The 18,599-nt window shown below is 43.6% G+C and overlaps 2 protein-coding genes across 7 annotated transcripts in view; one reads left to right on the top strand and one right to left on the bottom strand.

Annotated features, from left to right (window-relative positions):
• The window catches only part of FBXO16 (F-box protein 16), a 55,272-nt gene extending 50,376 nt beyond the window's left edge, over window positions 1-4,896 (bottom strand). Inside the window, exon 1 of one of the 4 annotated variants that reach the window (XM_072143840.1) lies at window positions 4,663-4,896. The gene's annotated coding sequence lies outside the window, so the exon portion shown is untranslated. The remainder of the gene's footprint in view (window positions 1-4,662) is intronic. The other 3 variants (XM_072143841.1, XM_072143842.1, XM_072143843.1) reach the window with 3 other exon arrangements.
• Window positions 1-18,599, top strand: part of FZD3 (frizzled class receptor 3) — a 106,338-nt gene that overhangs the window by 51,739 nt on the left and 36,000 nt on the right. The window contains exons 1-2 of one of the 3 annotated variants that reach the window (XM_072143839.1): window positions 4,734-5,239; window positions 16,138-16,558. In XM_072143839.1, coding sequence (XP_071999940.1) covers window positions 16,349-16,558 — 210 coding nt within the window. In that variant the 5' untranslated portion in view covers window positions 4,734-5,239; window positions 16,138-16,348. Of the gene's footprint in view, window positions 1-4,733; window positions 5,240-16,137; window positions 16,559-18,599 lie in introns of those variants that run through there. The other 2 variants (XM_072143837.1, XM_072143838.1) reach the window with 2 other exon arrangements.

Raw genomic sequence — 18,599 nt, 5'->3', positions numbered from 1 at the left:
TGCTTGTCAGACTCACGGAGAGTGGAAACATTGGGGCAGATTTATCAAGCTGTCTGAAAGTCAGAATATTCTTAGTTGCCCATAGCAACCAAGAATATTCTGACTTTCAGACAGTTTGACAAATCTGCCCCATTGTGATGTTACTGGGTAAATTTTGGAGCTGCTGCTGCTCCTTCCTCTAGACTGGCTGCTAACCTCCTAATAAAATAGTTCACAGATAAGGGGCACTATAATAACACATGAATAATAACATAATAAATATAATAACTACACAGAAGAAAACTCCTTGCCGGGAGGTAAATTGGTTGCAGCTTTTGTTTTTTACAATAACTTATAAACATGAACTTAAGGCACCGGAATGAGTGCACCAGAAATAACCACCTCAGCCGCTGTATGCAAGATGGACTCCCAGCTGGAAAGTCGGCCAGCTGAGCATCACCATCTCCAATATTCTCTTTCTGCCTTCTGTGATTTGAGAAGGAATACAAGATGATACATACAAGTCTGTGTGGCATGTACAACAAAGAGGGGGAGGGCGGGTGACTGCAGGCGCTCACCAGAAATGCTAGTTAAATACCCCTTGCGTGCTGCAACAAGGAGGGGACAGTGTGATGAGTTAAAAAAAAAAAAAACAGGGAGTGCTGACCCAAATCCCTGCCCACCCCCCCCCCTATCATTCAAGTGCCAAACACCCCTTATGTAAAATAAATTCTCGGTGACCTAACCATGCAGCCAACTGTCCATGGGGCACCTTCCTAATAGGTCTAGGGTACCCCACATTTTGCTGGTTGTTTCTGGATCCTTGCACCTGGATTTTCAGCTGCATCTGTCTTTCGTCTGATCTAACCAATACTAATCACAATGCCAGCCAGTGCCACAGCAGTATAACCAGGACTAACCACAATGCCACCCAGTGCCACAGCAGTATAACCAGGACTAACCACAATGCCACCCAGTGCCACAGCAGTATAACCAGGACTAACCACAAAGCCACCCAGTGCCACAGCAGTATAACCAGGACTAAACACAATGCCACCCAGTGCCAAAACAGTATAATCAGTACTAACCACAATGCCACCCAGTGCCACAGCAGTATAACCAGGACTAACCACAATGCCACCCAGTGCCACAGCAATATAACCAGGACTAAACACAATGCCACCCAGTGCCACAGCAGTATAATCAGTACTAACCACAATGCCACGCAGTACCACAACAGTATAATCAGTACTAACCACCATGCCACCCAGTGCCACAGCAGTATAACCAGAACTAACCACAATGCCACCCAGTGCCACAACAGTATAACCAGAACTAACCACAATGCCACCCAGTGCCACAACAGTATAATCAGTAATAACCACAATGCCACCCAGTGCCACAACAGTATAATCAGTAATAACCACAATGCCACCCAGTGCCACAACAGTATAATCAGTAATAACCACAATGCCACCCAGTGCCACAACAGTATAACCAGAACTAACCACAATGCCACCCAGTGCCACAACAGTATAATCAGTAATAACCACAATGCCACCCAGTGCCACAACAGTATAATCAGTAATAACCACAATGCCACCCAGTGCCACAACAGTATAATCAGTAATAACCACAATGCCACCCAGTGCCACAACAGTATAATCAGTAATAACCACAATGCCACCCAGTGCCACAACAGTATAATCAGTAATAACCACAATGCCACCCAGTGCCACAACAGTATAATCAGTACTAACCACAATGCCAGCCAATGCCACAACAGTATAATCAGTAATAACCACAATGCCACCCAGTGCCACAACAGTATAATCAGTACTAACCACAATGCCACCCAGTGCCACAACAGTATAATCAGTAATAACCACAATGCCACCCAGTGCCACAACAGTACAATCAGTAATAACCCCAATGCAACCCAGTGCCACAACAGTATAATCAGTAATAACCACAATGCCACCCAGTGCCACAACAGTATAATCAGTAATAACCACAATGCCACCCAGTGCCACAACAGTATAATCAGTAATAACCACAATGCCACCCAGTGCCACAACAGTATAATCAGTACTAACCACAATGCCAGCCAATGCCACAACAGTATAATCAGTAATAACCACAATGCCACCCAGTGCCACAACAGTATAATCAGTACTAACCACAATGCCACCCAGTGCCACAACAGTATAATCAGTAATAACCACAATGCCACCCAGTGCCACAACAGTACAATCAGTAATAACCCCAATGCAACCCAGTGCCACAACAGTATAATCAGTACTAACCACAATGCCACCCAGTGCCACAACAGTATAACCAGTACTAACCACAATGCCACCCAGTGCCACAACAATATAACCAGGACTAACCACAATGCCACCCAGTGCCACAACAATATAACCAGGACTAACCACAATGCCACCCAGTGCCACAACAGTATAATCAGTAATAACCACAATGCCACCCAGTACCACAACAGTATAACCGGAACTAACCACAATGCCACCCAGTGCCACAACAATATAACCAGGACTAACCACAATGCCACCCAGTGCCACAACAGTATAATCAGTAATAACCACAATGCCAGCCAGTGCCACAACAGTATAATCAGTAATAACCACAATGCCACCCAGTGCCACAACAGTATAACCAGTACTAACCACAATGCCACCCAGTGCCACAACAGTATAACTGGTACTACCCACAATGCCACCCAGTGCCACAACAGTATAACTGGTACTACCCACAATGCCACCCAGTGCCACAACAGTATAATCAGTACTAACCACAATGCCACACAGTGCCACAACAGTATAATCAGTAATAACCACAATGCCACCCAGTGCCACAACAGTATATAATCAGTAATAACCACAATGCCACCCAGTGCCACAACAGTATAACCAGTACTAACCACAATGCCACCCAGTGCCACAACAGTATAACTGGTACTACCCACAATGCCACCCAGTGCCACAACAGTATAACTGGTACTACCCACAATGCCACCCAGTGCCACAACAGTATAATCAGTACTAACCACAATGCCACACAGTGCCACAACAGTATAATCAGTAATAACCACAATGCCACCCAGTGCCACAACAGTATATAATCAGTAATAACCACAATGCCACCCAGTGCCACAACAGTATAATCAGTACTAACCACAATGCCACCCAATGTCACAACAGTATAATCAGTACTAACCACAATGCCACCCAGTGCCACAACAGTATAACTGGTACTACCCACAATGCCACCCAGTGCCACAACAGTATAATCAGTAATAACCACAATGCCAGCCAGTGCCACAACAGTATAATCAGTAATAACCACAATGCCACCCAGTGCCACAACAATATAACCAGGACTAACCACAATGCCACCCAGTGCCACAACAGTATAATCAGTACCAACTACAATACCACCCAGTGTCATAACAGTATTACCATAACAGTACAACAAGTACTAGCCACAACTCAGTGCCGCCCAGCAGTGCCAGCTACAGCTCAGTGCCAACCCAAAGTGCCAGCCACAGCCCAGTGCCACCCAGTAGTGCCAGCCACAGCCCAGTGCTGCCCAAGCAGTGCCAGCCACAGCCCAGTGCTGCCCAAGCAGTGCCAGCCACAGATCGGCGCTAACCAGTAGTGCCAGCAACAGCTGAGTTCCACCCTGTACTGTCAGCCACAGCTCAGTGCTGCCCAGTAGTGCCGGCCACAGCTCAGTGCTGCCCAGTAGTGCCGGCCACAGCTCAGTGCTGCCCAGTAGTACCAGCCACAGCTCAGTGCCGCCCCGTAGTGTAAGCCACAGCTCAGTGCTGCCCAGTAGTGCCGGCCACAGCTCAGTGCTGCCCAGTAGTACCAGCCACAGCTCAGTGCCGCCCCCTAGTGCCAGGCACAGCTCAGTGCCGCCCAGTAGTGCCGGCCGAAGCTCAGTGCCGCCCAGTAGTGCCGGCCACAGCTCAGTGCCGCCCAGTAGTGCCAGCCACGGCTCAGTGCCGCCCCGTAGTGCCAGGCACAGCTCAGTGCCGCCCAGCAGTGCCGCCCAGTTGTGCCAGCCACAGCTCAGTGCTGCCCAGCAGTGCCAGCCACAGCTCAGTGCCGCCCAGCAGTGCCGCCCAGTTGTGCCAGCCACAGCTCAGTGCCGCCCAGTAGTGCCAGCCACAGCTCAGTGCTGCCAATCAGTGCCAGCCACAGCTCAGTGCTGCCCAGTAGTGCCGGCCACAGCTCAGTGCTGCCAATCAGTGCCAGCCACAGCTCAGTGCTGCCCAGTAGTGCCAGCCACAGCTCAGTGCCGGTCACAATGCCAACTGGTGCCCTCTATTCCAGGCCTCTATAATGACATCATGTATGAGGACAGGATACAATGTGATATAATATGTAATATAATAAGGAGTGTGCACACAGGAATATCTGCTGATCCGCTCCGTTATCCGTCATATCTGGAGTCTGTGCCGATCTAGTGTGAATAGGACTGACACCAAGAGTAACATGGAATACAATGTAATAATAATAATAATATAATAGTGTCACGTGATGCCAGCTACACCCCCACACTGTACAATATACAATGTAACAATCACACCATATAATATCCTACATGCACTGTACTTAATCAGCTATAAGATATGTGACACCTATGCTATATACTATGCACCTGTGACGTCACGGCCCGGTTACCTGCTCGGGCCCCGGAGCTCTGGAGGACCGGACACCGCTGCTTGCGTCGTTACTATGGAAACTAAAGCGGGCACCTCACTCACGTCAATCAATTAGAGGGCGGTATTAAGACGCACCAATGACTCCTCCCCTCTGCCGCTAAGCGGGGCGGGGTTACAATAAGGAGCCGAGGAGTAAACCGAGAGCAGTGAACAGGTTGTGCCCTCCAGCTGTGATGGGCGTGGCTTATTTTTGTGCGGCTTAGCCAATAGTAAACAGGAGGGCGTGCTAGATGGGAGGTGCGTATCTATAGTAAGGGTAGGGGGCGTGGTGTAGTAATCAGTATGAATGAGCAGGGTGGGGCTAGTTAGCGGAATCCCCCATAGGGGGCGCGGAGGAGGCGTGGACAATGAGCGCTATGATTGATGAGAGGGCGTAGTTTAGGTGGGGTGTGACTATCGTAGCTGAAGGCGTGGCCTGTGTGTGCCCCCAGCAGTGAGAGCAGGGCTCATCAGCAGACGCATCACCCGGATCCTGGAGAAGCCGCAGCCGCCGCTCAGTGTGATCGGGGACCGGTGAGTGTCACCATGTGCTGGATATACTGGGCAGTGTCATATATAATATATAGCTGCAGTGTCATATATAATATCCAGTGACATGTCATATGCTGTAATGTAATCCTAATGTAGTGTAATATCATATAGAACCCTATAATGTCTTATCAATCAGTGAAATATATAATATTGTATATATATTATGAAGTATATTACTTATATCAATAATATGCAATATACATTATTATCTGTAGTGCACGGTAATATTATAATATCCTAATAATGTGGTGTTATAGGCAACACTGTGGTGTAATACACTATATAGTATATGCATTAGTGCAGCATATATCACTGGCCTTCTGTACTAAATAGAAATCCTATAATCCTGCCCTGTACATTATACACCATATAGTCATATACTGTACATTATACACCATATAGTCATATACTCTACATTATACACCATATAGTCATATACTGTACATTATACACACACTATAATCTGACACTGCACACTATAGCCATTACAATCCTGTGCTATACATTACTATCCCATACTGTACATTATACACTGCAGTCCTACACTAAACATTATACACTTTAGAATCCTGTACATTATACACCCTATAATCTGATATAGTACATTATAACCCTATACTGAACATAATACACATGATAATCCTGTACTATACATTATACACACTACACCTTGCCTTCCCTATAGTTGGGGCCTATACATTATTATAGCTGTCCATCCTGTGCTTCATTGCATCCTGTACTATACATTATACTCCTATACTGAATACTATAAACACCAGCATTGTATACTGTACATTATACACCTCCCTCCCTATAGCAGGGGCCTATACATTGTTATAGCTGTCCATCCTGTGCTATACATTATAATCCTATACTGAATACTATAAACACCAGCATTGTATACTGTACATTATACACCGCTCTCCTTATAGCAGGGGCCTATACATTGTTATAGCTGTCCATCCTGTAATATACATTATAATCCTATACTAAATACTATAAACACCAGCATTGTATACTGTACATTATTCAGCGCTCTCCTTATAGCAGGGGCCTATACATTATAATAGCTGTCCATCCTGTGCTATACATTATACTCTTATACTAAATACTATAAGCACCCTAATTGTATACTGTACATTTACACCTCCCTCCCTATAGCAGGGGCCTATACATTGTTATAGCCGTACACCTTGCGCTTATATAACCCCCATCCTTGGTCCCATCCGGTCCTGTGATGCTGCAGGTTATTATAGAGCAGCAGCCATGTCTGTGAGCAGCGAGTCCTGGCTGATGATGTATGGGGCATTGTGTGGGTCCGGCCATTGTTATGGATGTGTCTGAGATGCTTCCACCTCTTATGCTGTATATAATGTAATATGTATATCACACCACATGTCACCCCCTCCCCCGCCCGGCATTGTGCACTGGTATACGGGTGCACTGCATTGTTATCACTGATGATGCTACGTGTGGATGGGGCCTAGGTGTGCCCATTGTCAGTACTGGCAGTGCCAGTCACGTATGGATGTTATACGCTTCATGTGGACGAGGCCTTGGACTGTGATATATGACTTCTAGCTGTGAACTGTAGTATACGGTGAGATGGGGACTAATACAGCAGCCCAGCATGGATAGCTGTATATAGAGAGTGCATGTACCTATAGAACAGGCAGTGTGTAATATGGAGGATACATCCTGTATATACACTGTGTGTATAGAGAGGACCATGTGTATATACTAAGCATAGTATGTATATTATGGTGCATCGTGTATATAGAGATGACCTCAGGGTTATACAGTGCAGTGTATATTCCTTGTGTATACAGTATGCACAGTGTGTACATAGTGAATGCCTGATCTGTATGTAGTTTGCACTGTGTATATAGTCAGTACCTTGTTTATAGTGAGTACTATGTATATAGTGAGTAGCTTGTGTATATATAGTGAGTACTGTATATAATGTATATACTGATCCCCCTGTGTATATACTGAACCCCCTTTGTATATACTGAGCCCCCTGTGTATATACTGATCCCCTATCTATATAATGCGCCCCCTGTGTATATACTGCGCCCCCTGTGTATATACTGATCCCCTATCTATATAATGCGCCCCCTGTGTATATACTGCGCCCCCTGTGTATATACTGCACCCCCTGTGTATATACTGAGCCCTCTGTGTATATACTGCGCCTCCTGTGTATATACTGATCCCCTATCTATATAATGAGCCCCCTGTGTATATACTGAGCCCCCTGTGTATATACTGCGCCCCCTGTGTATATACTGCGCCCCCTGTGTATATACTGCGCCCCCTGTGTATATACTGCACCCCCTGTGTATATACTGAGCCCTCTGTGTATATACTGCGCCTCCTGTGTATATACTGATCCCCTATCTATATAATGCGCCCCCTGTGTATATACTGAGCCCCCTGTGTATATACTGCGCCCCCTGTGTATATACCGCACCCCCTGTGTATATACTGCACCCCCTGTGTATATACTGCGCCCTCTATGTATATACTGCGCCCCCTGTGTATATACTGCGCCCCCTGTGTATATACTGAGCCCCCTGTGTATATACCGCACCCCCTGTGTATATACTGCACCCCCTGTGTATATACTGCGCCCCCTGTGTATATACTGCGCCCCCTGTGTATATACTGTGCCCCCTGTGTATATACTGCACCCCCTGTGTATATACTGCGCCCCCTGTGTATATACTGCGCCCCCTGTGTATATACTGAGCCCTCTATGTATATACTGCGCCCCCTGTGTATATACTGTGCACTCTATGTATATACTGAGCCCTCTATGTATATACTGAGCCCCCTGTGTATATACTGTGCACTCTATGTATATACTGAGCCCTCTATGTATATACTGAGCCCCCTATGTATATACTGAGCCCCCTGTGTGTATACTGCGCCCCCTGTGTGTATACTGCGCCCCCTGTGTGTATACTGCGCCCCCTGTGTATATACTGAGCCCCCTGTGTATATACTGAGCCCCCTGTGTATATACTGCGCGCCCTGTGTATATACTGCGCCCCCTGTGTATATACTGCGCCCTCTGTGTATATACTAAGCCCCCTGTCTATATACAGAGCCCCCTGTGTATATACTGAGCCCCCTGTGTATATACTGCGCCCCCTGTGTATATACTGCGCCCCCTGTGTATATACTGAGCCCCCTGTGTATATACTGCGCCCTCTGTGTATATACTAAGCCCCCTGTCTATATACAGAGCCCCCTGTGTATATACTGAGCCCCCTGTGTATATACTGCGCCCCCTGTGTATATACTGCGCCCCCTGTGTATATACCTTGCTCCCTGTGTGTATACTGAGCCCCCTGTGTATATACTGCGCCCCCTGTGTATATACTGAGCCCCCTGTGTATATACTGAGCCCCCTGTGTATATACTGATCCCCCTGTGTATATACTGCGCCCTCTGTGTATATACTAAGCCCCCTGTGTATATACTAAGCCCCCTGTGTATATACTAAGCCCCTGTATATATACTGAACCCCCTGTGTATGTACTGCGCCACCTGTGTATATACTGAACCCCCTGTGTATATACTGCGCCCCCTGTGTATATACTGCGCCCCCTGTGTATATACTGCGCCCCCTGTGTATATACTGCGCCCCCTGTGTATATACTAAGCCCCCTGTGTATATACTGCGCCCCCTGTGTATATACCTTGCTCCCTGTGTGTATACTGAGCCCTCTGTGTATATACTGCGCCCCCTGTGTATATACTGTGCCCCCTGTGTATATACTGCGCCTCCTGTGTATATACTGCGCCCCCAGTGTATATACTGAGCCCCCTGTGTATATACTGAGCCCCATGTGTATATCTTTCGATGTGATTCGTTGCCATAGGCGACCTCCATCTTCCCCTATGATAGTAATGGAGGTTATCAGTGTGATGTGAGGCTGAGATAATCCCTCGGCCTGCAGGGTGTGCGCGCCCCTCACGTGTTCTTGGTATGTCATTAGTATGTTGTTTACAACGCAGACGTGACCTCGGCCGCACATCACAGGGCGATGGTGATAAATGAGGTATTTTTGGAGGCTGTTTGGGTGAGAATGTGCACGTCTGAGGGTGATGATGGGGGCTCCCTGCACGTCCTGTCCCATGTACATCCCCGATCCCGTCATTTACAGGGGCCTAAGAGGCACCAGATTATCCAATATTTTGGATTATCAGACATCATGGGAATAACCTGGACGTGGGAGATGATCCCCATTGGGCGCTGTCATGGCAGCCATTTTGGTCATGTAGCAGAGAACAGCGGATACTGTTGGTATTAATATACATATCTGAGCTCTGAACTAGAAAATTCTATATTCTAATGCAAATAAACACCAGCGATATTGATAATCCAGTTAAACCGGTTAAAAAAGATAATCTTAGCTGGATTATTTTCTGCAGGAATCCCATGATCGGGGGGATTAGCGGTGCCGCTCTGCCACCACATTCCCCCCACTTTGATATATGGCAGATATTTTGTGTTTCCCATCCCCCAGCGGGACCTGTACCCTGGTGCGCGGGAACAATGGATTATTTAGGTACCAGGTGCCCGATAATTTAGGAGTATAGTGACTGGCACGTAAGTGGGCATTCTGGGTGGCACACTTAAGGACAGGTATGTTGTCACCATGGGACTTTTGAGGGTTGATGCAGCGTGTAGGGCGAATTTGACTGATGCCACTTGGCACATGTATGGGCATTGTGCCCTCCCATGGGTATAACTACTGGAACTAGAGAGGGCAATGATATCTATACCAGGAGTAATGCGGCTGGCACTTGTATGGGAACTGTGACTCCTAACAGGTGGCAAACTTGAGGGCCTGGTGCCCTACCAGGGGCATTACTGCTGGAGCTAGAGAAGCCAATTCTTCTTATACCAGAAGAGACTGTGGCAGTGTGGGTTTTATTTGTAACCCCTAACAAGGGTTAAACAGCTGCTGGCACTTGTATGGGCACTTAAGAGAATGGTGCCCTACTAGTGGTATAACAGTGGGTGCTAGAAAGGACAATGCTATTTATACTAGTGACTGGCACTTGTATGGGCACTGAGGGACTTCTAATAGATGGCAAACTTGAGAGCATAGTGCCCTAAGTGGGGTACAACAGCTGGAGCTAGAGAGTACAACGCTTCTTATACCAGGGGCAATGCAGATGGCACTTTGTCTTCTACCAGGTGGCAATTTTGTGGACACCTAGGGGTACTGACCAATACCTGGTGACATGGTACTTGAGGGCACTGTGACTTCTACATGGTGGCAATCTTGAGGGCTTGGTGCCCTGCCAGGGGCATAACAGCTGGAAGTAGGGAGAACAATGTTTCTTATACCAGGGGCAATAGAGCTGGCACTTTTATGGGCACTGTGATTTCTAGTTGATGGGACATTTTAGGGTAGACCCAGTGTGGCACGTAGGGATAATTTGACCGATTCCAGCTTGCACCTGGGCATTGTACCCTACCAGAACTATACAAACTGGAACTAGAGCGGACAATGATTTGTACCAGGGGCAGTGTGGATGGTTGCTGTCATTTTTAGCAGGTGGCAAACTTTAGGGCTTGGTGCCCTACCAGGGGTATAACAGCTGGAACTAGAGAGGACAATGCTACTTATAGCAATGGTTGGGACTTGTTTGGGCACTGTGGGACTTCTACCAGGTGGCAATTCAGTGGGTACTGTGTAAGGGGTACTGTGACCTATACCTGGTGCCATGTGACTGGTACTGGTGAGGACAGTGTGACTTAAAGTTGGTCAAGATGGCCGGCACCTGAGGGCAATGTGACCAACTACAGGAACAATGCCACTGGCACGTGTGAGGGTGCAGTAGAAATCTGGCAGTCACCTGTGAAGGGGGCATGGCATTGGCACAAGTCTGGTGTTGGTAGTGATAATGTGTCAGATTCGTTTCTCTAGTATCTCCGCTTGTTGTCAGCAAATGAAAACACCCTAAGTTACATCCAGAGGCAGTAACACTATACAGAGCTAGTCCTGCTCTCAGCTGAGGGTTTGTTACATTTGGATTCAGTCTTTACAGTGATCAGAAGCACAGATCTCTCTGGTGATTTGTTACAATGTATCAGGCTGAAGCTCGCAGATGGATACAATTGTAACAGACTATAAACTGAGAGCATGACTAGGTATACACAGGGTTACTTCCTCTGAATGTAACCAGAAATCTCCACATTCACTGACTGCAAGCAGAGATCTTGAACTGAGAAGTTCAAGAGCTTTTTAAGTCCATGGTCATGATTTTTCTATTATTTAAAGGGGATTTTAAAAAGGGGTAAATCCTTATATGTCATCACATTGTTCAAGATCTAAGGAGCTGTCATATTCCTTCATTCAATCCCCCCCCCCCAAGCAGTAGATACAGATGGAGCACTGGAAGGCCCCCGAGGGCCCGACTGGGCTGCAGGATGAGTCAGAAGACCCCACGTCGGTGATGATCATACATGACATACCTGGATTTCTCATATTTGTAAGACAAGTAATTGGGCTGTCTGCTCCGGGCGCATGCTACGTGTATCACCCCCCTCCCCCACCATCTTATTCAGACCCGGCTCACACCTTTATTATTACATTTATGCACATAATATGCAAACGCTCCATCCATCTTCCAACGGATTATCCACCTAATCTGGCATTAAGCCTAATTGTGCATCCTGGTTAACCCATGAACTGCCACTGCAGGAGCTTTCTCCAGGTCTATTATGTCTGCACATGCTGAGCAATGCACTGGCTGCCAAGATGAGAGGGGGAAGGGAGAAGATATCTGCTCCGAGGACAAACCCCAAGCTCTCATTTGATTATCCTAATATGCACACAAGCTAGGATAAATGTATTGTTCGATGTATATACTATATTGCCCCTTTGTAAAAACAATATGAGTACTATAATACTGTCCCCTGTGTACAAGAATATAACTACTATAATACTGCCCCCTATGTACAAGAATATAACTACTATAATACTGCCCCCTATGTACAAGAATATAACTACTATAATACTGCTTCCTATGTACATGAATATAACTACTATAATACTGCTCCCTATGTACAAGAATATAACTACTATAATACTGCCCCCTATGTACAAGAATATAACTACTATAATACTGCCCCCTATGTACAGGAATATAACTACTATAATACTGCCCCCTATGTACAAGAATATAACTACTATAATACTGCCCCCTATGTACAGGAATATAACTACTATAATACTGCCCCCTATGTACAAGAATATAACTACTATAATACTGCCCCCTATGTACAGGAATATAACTACTATAATACTGCCCCCTATGTACAAGAATATAACTACTATAATACTGCCCCCTATGTACAAGAATATAACTACTATAATACTGCCCCCTATGTACAGGAATATAACTACTATAATACTGCCCCCTATGTACAAGAATATAACTACTATAATACTGCCCCCTATGTACAAGAATATAACTACTATAATACTGCCCCCTATGTACAGGAATATAACTACTATAATACCGCCCCCTATGTACAAGAATATAATTACTATAATACCGCCCCCTATGTACAAGAATATAACTACTATAATACTGCCTCCTATGTACAAGAATATAACTACTATAATACTGCCTCCTATGTACAAGAATATAACTACTATAATACTGCCCTCTATGTACAGGAATATAACTATTATAATACTGCCCCCTATGTACAAGAATATAACTACTATAATACTGCCCCCTATGTACAAGAATATAACTATTATAATACTGCTCCCTATGTACAAGAATATAACTACTATAATACTGCCCCCTATGTACAAGAATATAGCTACTATAATACTGCCCCCTATGTACAAGAATATAACTACTGTAATACTGCCCCCTATGTACAGGAATATAAATACTATAATACTGCATCCTATGTACAAGAATATCACTACTATAATACTGCCCCCTATGTACAAGAATATCACTACTATAATACAGCCCCCTATGTACAGAAATATAACTACTATAATACTGCCCCCTATGTACAAGAATATAACTACTATAATACTGCCCTCTATGTACAAGAATATAACTACTATAATACTGCCCCCTATGTACAGGAATATAACTACTATAATACTGCCCCCCATGTACAAGAATATAACTACTATAATACTGCCCCCTATGTACAGAAATATAAGTACTATAATACTGCCCCCTATATACAAGAATAGAACTACTATAATACTGCCCCCTATATACAAGAATATAACTACTATAATACTGCCCCCTATGTACAAGAATATAACTACTAGATTACCACCCTCTATGTACAAGAATATAACTACTATAATACTGCCCCCTATGTACAGGAATATAACTACTATAATACTGCCCCTGTGTACAAGAATATAACTACTATAATACTGCCCCCTATGTACAATAATATAACTACTATAATACTGCCCCCTATGTACAAGAATATAACTACTATAATACTGCCCCCTATGTACCAGAATATAACTACTATAATACTGCCCCCTATGTACAGGAATATAACTACTATAATACTGCCCTCTATGTACAAGAATATAACTACTATAATACTGCCCCCTATGTACAGGAATATAACTACTATAATACTGCCCCCTATGTACAATAATATAACTACTATAATACTGCCCCCTATGTACAAGAATATAACTACTATAATACTGCCCTCTATGTACCGGAATATAACTACTATAATACTGCCCCCTATGTACAGGAATATAACTACTATAATACTGCCCTCTATGTACAAGAATATAACTACTATAATACCGCCCCCTATGTACAAGAATATAATTACTATAATACCGCCCCCTATGTACAAGAATATAACTACTATAATACTGCCCCCTATGTACAAGAATATAACTACTATAATACTGCCCCCTATGTACAAGAATATAACTACTATAATACTGCCCCCTATGTGCAAGAATATAACTACTATAATACTGCCCCCTATGTACAGGAATATAACTACTATAATACTGCCCCCTATGTACAAGAATATAACTACTATAATACTGCCCCCTATGTACAAGAATATAACTATTATAATACTGCCCCCTATGTACAAGAATATAACTACTATAATACTGCCCCCTATGTACAAGAATATAACTACTATAATACTGCTCCCTATGTACAAGAATATAACTACTATAATACTGCCCCCTATGTACAAGAATATAGCTACTATAATACTGCCCCCTATGTACAAGAATATAACTACTGTAATACTGCCCCCTATGTACAGGAATATAACTACTATAATACTGCATCCTATGTACAAGAATATCACTACTATAATACTGCCCCCTATGTACAAGAATATCACTACTATAATACTGCCCCCTATGTACAGAAATATAACTACTATAATACTGCCCCCTATGTACAAGAATATAACTACTATAATACTGCCCTCTATGTACAAGAATATAACTACTATAATACTGCCCTCTATGTACAAGAATATAACTACTATAATACTGCCCCCTATGTACAGGAATATAACTACTATAATACTGCCCCCTATATACAAGAATATAACTACTATAATACTGCCCCCTTTATACAAGAATATAACTACTATAATACTGCCCCCTATGTACAAGAATATAACTACTATAATACTGCCCCCTATGTACAAGAATATAACTACTAGATTACCGCCCTCTATGTACAAGAATATAACTACTATAATACTGCCCCCTATGTACAGGAATATAACTACTATAATACTGCCCCTATGTACAAGAATATAACTACTATAATACTGCCCCCTATGTACAATAATATAACTACTATAATACTGCCCCCTATGTACAAGAATATAACTACTATAATACTGCCCCCTATGTACAGGAATATAACTACTATAATACTGCCCTCTATGTACAAGAATATAACTACTATAATACTGCCCCCTATGTACAGGAATATAACTACTATAATACTGCCCCCTATGTACAAGAATATAACTACTATAATACTGCCCCCTATGTACAAGAATATAACTACTATAATACTGCCCCCTATGTACAAGAATATAACTACTATAATACTGCCCTCTATGTACCGGAATATAACTACTATAATACTGCCCCCTATGTACAGGAATATAACTACTATAATACTGCCCCCTATGTACAAGAATATAACTACTATAATACTGCCCCCTATGTACAAGAATATAACTACTATAATACTGCCCCCTATGTACAGGAATATAACTACTATAATACTGCCCCCTATGTACAGGAATATAACTACTATAATACTGCCCCCTATGTACAAGAATATAACTACTATAATACTGCCCCCTATGTACAGGAATATAACTACTATAATACTGCCCCCTATGTACAGGAATATAACTACTATAATACTGCCCCCTATCTACAAGAATATAACTACTATAATACTGCCCCTGTGTACAAGAATATAACTACTATAATACTGCCCCCTATGTACAGGAATATAACTACTATAATACTGCCCCCTATGTACAAGAATATAACTACTATAATACTGCCCCCCTATGTACAAGAATATAACTACTATAATACTGCCCCCTATGTACAAGAATATAACTACTATAATACTGCCCTCTATGTATGTCAGTTTTTGGTTTGTATAAGACTAGAATAGTTCATTAGATCTCGCCAGTAAGTTTCCGCTTACACGTTGCTGATAATTGACAAGTGGTAATTAGAATTCAGTCATCTTTCAAAGTTCTAACATGTTTTTTTAAAATAACAGGAACCAGCTTTGACATGTTGTGTGTTTTTATGTCTTTACACTAGAGAGTTTCGGATATTTGCTCCTTACAGTGACGATGATGGTCTGGGAGTGCGGCTAGTAGCTGAAATGCAGCTGGAAAATCTGTGGAGAAATCAACTGGAATTAAAAATGTGTCGGAAACTTCTCCAGAAGCAAACGGAACTGGAGTCATCCTCACGCCAAGAGCTGTCCACACGCTTGACTCTGGGGGACAGCTAGTATCCGAAGGCCATCATGGCTTCTTGTGGCCTCATCATGGCTACCTACAGGATTTCTTGCCTGTTGTGGTTTTTCGCAGTACTTGTAGACGGTGCCCTGGGACATAGTCTCTTTGCCTGTGAGCCCATAATCCTCCGAATGTGTCAAGACCTTCCTTACAATTCGACATTCATGCCCAATCTGTTGAACCACTACGACCAACAAACCGCAGCCCTGGCCATGGAGGTGAGACCTTGTCTTTTTCATTTTCCAAATATTTTGCTTTGTGCATTTTGAGACTTATGGGGTTTTCAAGTTTGTATGTTCTCCTTTACTTACTTCCAAAAAATTGTATCCAAAAAGTTTGTCTACACAATGAAGAATCGAGATGGAGTAACCACAAGGATTTCTGCCCCTCCCACCCAAACTCCAAATGTTGTCACCACATTCTCTCCCATTGATCCTTTGAGCATACACTTCACTGGTCTATAGGTCCATGAGTGGTGGCAGAGACCCATTAACCAGTCCTTCACTGTTGACATTAATGTTCTTTCCAAGGGGTGGAGAAATTCATTTAGGTGAAGAACCTCAATGAACAGGGGTCAGTATTGGGGCCACTTCTTTTTAATATTTTTATTAATGACCTTGTAGTGGGTTTACACAGTCAAGTTTCAATATTTGCAGATGATACTAAGCTGTGTAAAGTAATAAATACTGAGGCCGATAGTTAAGCATTACAGAGGGATTTGTGGAAGCTTGAGGGATGGGCAGAGAAATGGTTGATGAGGTTTAATGTAGATAAATGTAAAGTTATGCACTTGGGCCATGGAAACAAAAAGTATAATTATGTTCTAAACGGTCAATTACTTAGTAAAACTGAAACTGAAAAGGACTTGGGCGTATTGGTGGATGGTAAACTTAATTTTAGTGACCAGAGCCAGGCGGCTGCTGCTAAAGCAAATAAAATTATGGGATGTATCAAGAGAGGAATAGATTCTCATGATAAAGACATAGTTCTGCCCTTATACAAATCCCTGGTCAGACCACACATGGAATATTGTGTACAGTTTTGGGCACCAGTGTATAAAAAGGATATAGTAGAGCTGGAACGGGTGCAGAGGAGAGCAACCAGGATTATTAGGGGAATGGGGGGACTAGAATACACTGACAGATTAAAAAATTTGGGATTATTCAGTTTAGAAAAAAGACGACTGAGGGGAGACCTCATTACAATGTACAAATACCTGAACGGACAGTACAAGGATCTCTCCAAAGATCTTTTTATACCTCGGCCTGTGACCAGGACAAGGGGGCATCCTCTGCGCCTAGAGGAGAGGCGATTCTACCATCACCATAGACAAAGGTTCTTTACTGTAAGAGCAGTGAGACTGTGGAACTCTCTGCCGCAGGAGGTTGTTATGGCGGACTCTATGTACATGTTCAAGAGAGGCCTGGATGCCTTTCTGGAGAGAAAAATATCACGGGTTATGGGGATAAAACATTTATTTAATTCTTGAAGGTTGGACTTGATGGACTTGAGTCTCCTTCCGGCCCTATATACTATGATACTATGAACAAAAGTTGAAGACAATCCAAAAACATAATCCAAATTTCTAACCTAACTTAGTTTTTATATTTTTACCTAATAGATGGACCTTCATTTATATTTTATGTTGGTGGTTATCTTATAGCAGTGATACAGCTTGTCCTATGCCATTTTAAGCTTTGACATGAGACAAAGGCACAAAAGAAGTGGTAAGGAGAACACATCCAAGAAAGCTCACCTTGAAAGTGCCCTCATGGATGAACAGTGTACGTAAAGTAGATTAGACTCCATGACTCAAGTCAAAAAATGGACTCTTCTTTTTAGTACTTGTTCATTTACTCCACATGTTCCATCAAGGGAGTAAAGAACCTTGCTCTATTTTATCTCCATAACCATCAGCAAGACCTTGCCCAAAGAAGGTCTAACTATAGAGGGTCTTCAACAAGCATAGTGGGGCACATTTACTAAGGGTCCGCGGACCTCATTTTCAATGGGTTTCCCGACTATTTTCATTTTGCGCCGCATTTAACTGGGGTTTTTGGCGCACGCAATTGGATTTTGGTGCCGACTTTCATGCGACACAAATCGGGGGCGTGGCCATTGGATGATCCGACTGATTCAGACTGAGCGCGGGATTTAACATTCAAATCTTGCCGCAACCAATGCACTCACATACACCGGGAAGTAGAAGGTGAACTCCGGCGGACCTGAGCGGGGAAGCGACACATGCAGGATATCGGG

Source organism: Engystomops pustulosus, chromosome 3 (genome assembly GCF_040894005.1).
Source record: "Engystomops pustulosus chromosome 3, aEngPut4.maternal, whole genome shotgun sequence".
Taxonomy (NCBI): domain Eukaryota; kingdom Metazoa; phylum Chordata; class Amphibia; order Anura; family Leptodactylidae; genus Engystomops; species Engystomops pustulosus.
The sequence above is the reverse complement of the archived record's forward strand: the minus strand, read 5'-3'. Positions and strand labels throughout refer to the sequence as shown.